This window comes from Rhagoletis zephyria, unplaced genomic scaffold (genome assembly GCF_001687245.7).
Source record: "Rhagoletis zephyria isolate East Lansing unplaced genomic scaffold, Rhagoletis_zephyria_1.1 Rzeph_scaffold_00957, whole genome shotgun sequence".
Taxonomy (NCBI): Eukaryota; Metazoa; Arthropoda; class Insecta; order Diptera; family Tephritidae; genus Rhagoletis; species Rhagoletis zephyria.
In genome coordinates this window covers 43,392-49,819 of record NW_016158041.1, presented here as the reverse complement: position 1 = coordinate 49,819, position 6,428 = coordinate 43,392, and the positions used below count along the sequence as shown (strand labels likewise).

General features: G+C 40.3%; 1 protein-coding gene across 1 annotated transcript; it reads right to left on the bottom strand.

Moving 5' to 3' along the window:
* Positions 1–2,055: 2,055 nt before the first annotated feature.
* Positions 2,056–5,280, bottom strand: LOC108362189 (uncharacterized). Its single transcript, XM_017615060.1, has 2 exons — positions 2,143–5,280; positions 2,056–2,085 (listed from the first exon to the last, which is right to left on the bottom strand). The coding sequence occupies exon 1, from the start codon at positions 5,266–5,268 to the stop codon at positions 2,524–2,526; it is 2,745 nt and encodes a 914-aa protein (XP_017470549.1). The 5' UTR covers positions 5,269–5,280; the 3' UTR covers positions 2,056–2,085; positions 2,143–2,523.
* Positions 5,281–6,428: the final 1,148 nt, after the last annotated feature.

The following is a 6,428-nucleotide window of genomic DNA, read 5'->3' as shown; positions in this document are numbered from 1 at the left end:
CGCGTTGATATAACCACAAACTTATTTTTTTTTATTTCTGTGTGGAAGGTTTTTCGCTAAAAAAATTAAAACTTTTCGTTGTTGCTGCCAAAAAATTAAGAAATCTGAGACGTCACGTTTTACAATTTCATACAGTTCTCTTTATTGTAATTTGTGTTAATGTATTTCACTAATCTACTAAACGGCTGCACCGACTTGGTTCATATTTGACAACACCTTGAAAATAAATATTCTGACCAAAAATTTACTCGGTATGTAGCTCGGGTTATTCCTAAAATTCTTATACAGACTAAACCGTAAAAAACCAATATATCTCTAAAACCAATTACGCTGGGGAACTGACACTTAACACTGATGCATATATTACAAATGTATTGGGAAAGGGGGCGTGGCTCCTTCATTCCATACAAACTGAACTTCTCATATAGCTTATCTCTGGAACTGCTTACACTAACGTCCTGAAATTCTACACAGCTACATATATTATCAATACCGTAGTTATGGCGAAAAGTGGTAATTATTGGAAAGACTGGCTCGATCGTTAAGCGTTTTCTCCTAGATTTCTAAACCCCATTGAACTATTGTAACTTTGTCTTTAATTTTCAGTAAGGTAAAATTTATGTGAAAATTTTTAAGGTTTTTTTTTTTTAATTTTTCACAAAGAATAGAGCTTTGCTTTTACGAGTTTCGCTATAAACTGTCCTATCTACATACCTATTTGCATAAAATGATAGCCGTTTTCGTTGTTCGGAATAAACTCAAAAAACACTGAATAGAGTTCCGTCAGATTGTCGGAGGTTATCTTACATACATTATGGTCCAATTACATGCTACTAGAAAACTCGCCTGGTGGTGCTGGAGTAGAGTTATTTATAAAAATCGTATTTAATAACCGATTTCGTTCAAATTTGAAATGTGAGCTATGTACCTGTATGATGGAAAATTCTTTTGATTAAAATTTACCTGATTAGTGCAGCTGGAGTTAAGGTTGAAATTCATAACACGTATTCATTTTATGGTAAGCAATTGTTTTGTAGAAAATGAACCCAATGGATGGCGCTACAGACGAAATGTATAGAAACCCCGTGTGGTTGGTCTGCTTTGGCACTATGTTTAAGTTATACGAATTTAGTTTTCAGATGTCTAAATGAAGGATGGGGTTAAGTTTTTCTGACGCCCTGATGCACGATCATGCGGTCTTGCATCTACTCAGAAATCAGTTCATAAATTTTACCACGAATTGTAAAAGTGGTGAATTAAAAAGGAAAGATCACCGTAGGTATATCAATTTCTTCATTTGAAAGATACTTAAGAGATCACACGACTCATTTAGCAATGTACCGGAAAACTTTTCATCCTGTGGGACAGCGAGGATTCTTGACCCTCCTATAACAGAAAACGCACTTCTGTGATCTTGAGTTTCCCTATAATAACTTTTATTGGCATACGCATCGCACCAATGTTGTAGTTACAAGATCATACAACAAGATTAGATGCCTGGCAGAGATCTCACAGGTGGAAATAAGACCATCGGTAAAGCTCATGACACCGAAAGGGATTGGTATTCCATATGGTATCACAGCGTTACTATTATTGGCCTATTATTACGCGCCGCGAAGTAAGCGGGCATTGGCCAGTTTAAAATATAAATGAATTCCTTATATGGTCCAGGGGTCTTGATTCAAAGGCGGTCAAAAAATAGTTAGATTTATGGCTAACAGAGCGTAATTTGCCAAAGAACGTAAAACCACTAAAAAATTGTTAAAGCTGCAGGCGATAGTGTAGCAAAGCTATTTGTGGCAAATTCTAGATATCAACCTAGTCTAGATATGAACCTCGTTGTAGGCATCATATCAAGGAGATACAATTAGAAGACTCCAGATGTCGCCCCGCCAGCAGAAGTTAAATATTGTGCCTAAATATATGCACCATTTACATACGCTATAGCGGAAATGGACGACACGCCATTTCTTTAAATGAAATTAACTGCTGCTATATGTACATATGTATGTACCAGAGACTGAAAATAAAAGTTATTTTAAAATTTTTGATATCAAAAAGGCATAGTGAAAAATTATGCTATAGCTTTTTTCAAAGGTACCTGTCGCCGCTCGTTGTATAACCATACGAATAAGCCACGACTTTTGCAACAGGGAGATCCCTCACGTGTATTAAGAACAAATACCCAGATTTACCGAAAATCGTTATTGGTATTCTTATAGTTTTAATATCTGGAAATTCAAGTTTTACAGAGTTTAGTATTAATATCGATACATATTCAAAGTGTCTAGACATTTTAAATTACAATATTTAGAAAGGCTCACCTTACTCGTGTTTTTCCCTGAAACTTAATGAATCGTCTCGTTTTGACATACGATCTAGCGAGGCCACGTTTCTTTCAGTTTCAGGGGTGCATAGAAAGGAACAAATTAGTATTTCATTATAAAAGTGTCAAGGTTGCCCATAGGCATTAAAATTACAATGTATATTTATATTCTTTAAATGGAAAGTTAATAAGATGACTCATTGGGCCGCAACATTCCGCCCCCCGTGATTCGAAGAAAGAGACGGAGAATCACCACAAACATCGAGGACTGCTAGCTTGGATGCCGGTCTACGAAGAGTCCCTTGCGTTGTTTTCACCAGTGCGGAACGTACTTGGCCATCTGCTGCTACAAAAGCTTCCACCACGATGCCACGCTTCCATTGCCCGCGACTCTCGTTTTCATCACATATGAGTACCACATCGCCAATCTTGATTGGGTCGACTCTCCGGAACCACTTCGTTCTACGTGTCAAAGTTGGCAGGTATTCCAACACCCACCTTTTCCAAAACGTCTGTTTTAATTGTTGTACTACGTGCCATTTTTTTCTGAGACAGCCATTTTCTGGGACTGCGGAGGTTTGTACGAAATTGGGGCAACCCAATAAAAAATGGTTCGGAGTCAACGGGTCCGCGTCCATACTCTCGACTGGTATGTGTGTAAGCGGTCGTGAATTAATTAAGTTTTCTGCCTCGATTAACAAGCTCTGCAACACCTCTACCTGTGGTGCTTTTTCTTTTAACGTAAATGACAGTACTTTCTTCACTGACTGCACCATGCGTTCCCAAGCGCCACCAGCTGATGGGTGTAAAGGCGTATTAAACACCCATTCGATACTCTTACGGAGGCATTCGCGCTGCAAACCCTGCTCCATGTCTAACCATTGCTCCTTGCTGGCGCCAATGAAGTTCGTGCCTCTGTCACTTCTGATCCGCAGAGGGATGCCTCGCCGATTCATGAAGTTCCTCAAACAAAGCACAACCGCATCAGTGGATAAATCCTTTGCTAATTCCAAGTGGATCACTCTAACCGTCAAGCACGTGAATACAGCCACCCATCGCTTCTCACGACGTCGTCCCACAGCTACCCAAACTGGTCCAAAATAATCGACGCCTGTATAAGTAAATGGGCGGGTATATGGCGTTACACGATCGACTGGCAACTGCCCCATTAACGGTGTTTGTGGAACAGCGCTTAAGTTTTTGCATAGTTGACATCTACGTTTTGTTGATTGCACAAGGCGACGTAAATTCGGAATCCAAAATTTATAACGTATGGCGCACACGATTGCCTCTTGGTTGTGGTGATGGAACAATTCGTGGTAGTGCTGTATAATTAACCGGGTGAAATCGTGATCTTTTGGAAGTATGATTGGTCTCCTCGTGCCTATCGGCACACAACTGGCATTGTCCAAGCGTCCAGATAGGCGTAAAATACCATTCCCGTCAAGGCTAGGAGTCAGCTTCCACAATGCACTTGACTTACTCAGCTCCCTGTTTTCGCGAAGAATTTCTATTTCATCCTTAAACTCCGTTTCTTGCACGATGCGGCAAATAAAATATTCAGTATCTTTCATTACATTGGTACTTATTTTTAATGGTTGCAGTGATTCGCCTTTAATACAGTACGAACGAAACCTTTTAATTGCGAGCTTGACCCAACACATTATTTTTAAAAAGCGGTAGTAATTTGAATACTTGTTGAAAGGAATGACGTTTTCGTGATGCTGAACGGTGTACAAGTCCTTGGTGCGCATTTCCATAAGCTTTTCATCTGAATTTATGCCGTCTGGCATAAGCGGCCACTCGTCCTCACACAAACTTAGAAATGATGGACCGTTCAGCCACTTGCTGTTGGCAGTAAATGTCTGCAATCTTGTCCCTTCGTCAGCTGGATTCAATTTTCCTGGCACCCACCGCCACTGATTAGGAGTTGTCGTTTGTAAAATTTCTGAAACTCGATTTGATACATATTGCTTATAACGCCTAGCGTCTGAGTGCAGCCATTGAATGACCGTTTTCGAGTCCGTCCATAACACAATATTTTTTGGCTGAGTATCATGGCTTGTCACGATTGACTCTTTTAATCTCACCCCCAAGACTGCGGACTGTAATTCTAATCGTGGTATTGATAGTGGTTTGATTGGACTACATCTTGATTTCCCATATGCGAATATTACTGTGACATTGTTTTGGTAGTGTACGCGCCAGTATGCAACTGCAGCGAATGCAAGCTCGCTTGCATCAACAAAAATACGTAAATCGATTTGCGACTCAGTATTAGTAAAATGCAGATGATAGCACCTCTGTGCTTTGAAATCCTTTACCTTGCTCAATTCGTTATACCATTTATACCAGTCCTGGTATATCTTCTCCGGCACGGGTGCATGCCAACCAGCATTTTGTCGCCACAACTCTTGCATCATTACCTTTGACGCCAAAATCACATTGCACAAGAAGCCATATGGGTCGAATATCGACATCATTAAGCTTAAAACTTCGGCTTTTGTGGGTCGCCTTTTGCCAGTCAGCACCGCATTTGGCACTTTCGAAAATTTTAATTGAAAAAAAAATTGATCAGTTTCGGTATCCCAATACATGCCCAATATCTTTCCTGAATTTGACTCGCCATAAAACATATTTTTTGTCGTCGATTCTAGTGATGTTGTCGGTGTATCGGCAACTGAAATTAATAATTTTTTTGAATTTGACACAAAACGTCTAAGCTCAAAATTGGCTGAAATATGTATATCTTTAATTTGCAAAGTTACATCAATCGCTTCATCAACGGAATCGAATGAGTCTACGTAGTCGTCCACGTAATGCCTGTTAATTATGCCCTCCACTGCGCGGGGGTATTTGGTTCGAAAATTTTCAGCATTTAAGTTTTTGATGTACTGTGCTGAGCACGGCGAGCAAATCGAGCCAAATATCAAATATTGCATCCCCGTCTCTCCACAGAAACCGTTGCGCACAGCGATCTTCCTGTCTTATATCGACGCAGTGGAACATTTCTTTTATGTCTCCACACACACCGATCTTACCCTGGCGAAATTTAAATAATATAGACAACAACGGCTTTGGTTGGTACTCATCAGGCCCTTTCATCAATGCCGCATTCAGCGACGTCCCATTTTGTTTTGCAGCGGCGTCAAACACAAGTCGCCTTTTGCCATTTTTATTTACCACGAAATGTGGCAAGTACCAAGTGCGTTCATTTACCGCAGCAGACTCAAGCGCCGTTAATTTCACGGCGTACGATTTACTCATATATTCCCCAATTTTTTCTTTATACCAGCTCGCCAGGTCGTTATCGCTTGACATACGCCTTTCGACACCTTCCAGTCGTTTCATGGCCATGCTATAATTTTCCCCCAATATTACGTTATCGCTCTTCCATAAAAGCCCAGTCTAGTACTTGTTACCCACATATTTCGTAGTTTGTTTTAAAATATGTTCTGCTCGTACATCAGCTGTTGACTTCAATCGCGGCAGAGGCGCCGGCTTCAAATTGTCCAATTCAAAATACTCAGTCATCTGTTTTTGCAAATCTATTAGTGTCGTTGTCTTCTGCTACATGGCCAACAATAGCTTCTGCGCAATTGGATTCGTTGGATCCAAACAACACCCAACCGAGTTTCGTGCTAAGCACAGTAAATCCGTCGTCGAAATTTAACATATTGGTTGGTCTTACTAAGTTTGTGTGTGACACGCCAATTAGCAACTGCGCTGTGGCATTTTTGTAGTTTCTAATTGGAATTCTTTTTAATTCATTATGCTGCTCGACAAGTTTGTCGAAGTTTAACGACTGCGATGGAAGCAGAAGTTGTTTTGTCGTCCGTACACCTTTCATTAAGAAATTATCAGCGCCTTCAAAGGCACCAGCGATTTCAACGCGTACTTCTCTTGACATTTCACTTGTAGTTCTGTCACCAATCCACTTTAGTGATAGCAAGCTGGATACGCCCTTTAATCCAAGTAAATCTGCCGTCTTCTCTTCCAGCAATGAAATTTTGGATCCTTCATCGATAAATGCTATTATTTCCATTTTTCCCTTTGGCCCGCTCAGCACAACCGGCAAGTATTTCAATAGAGTTTGACGATC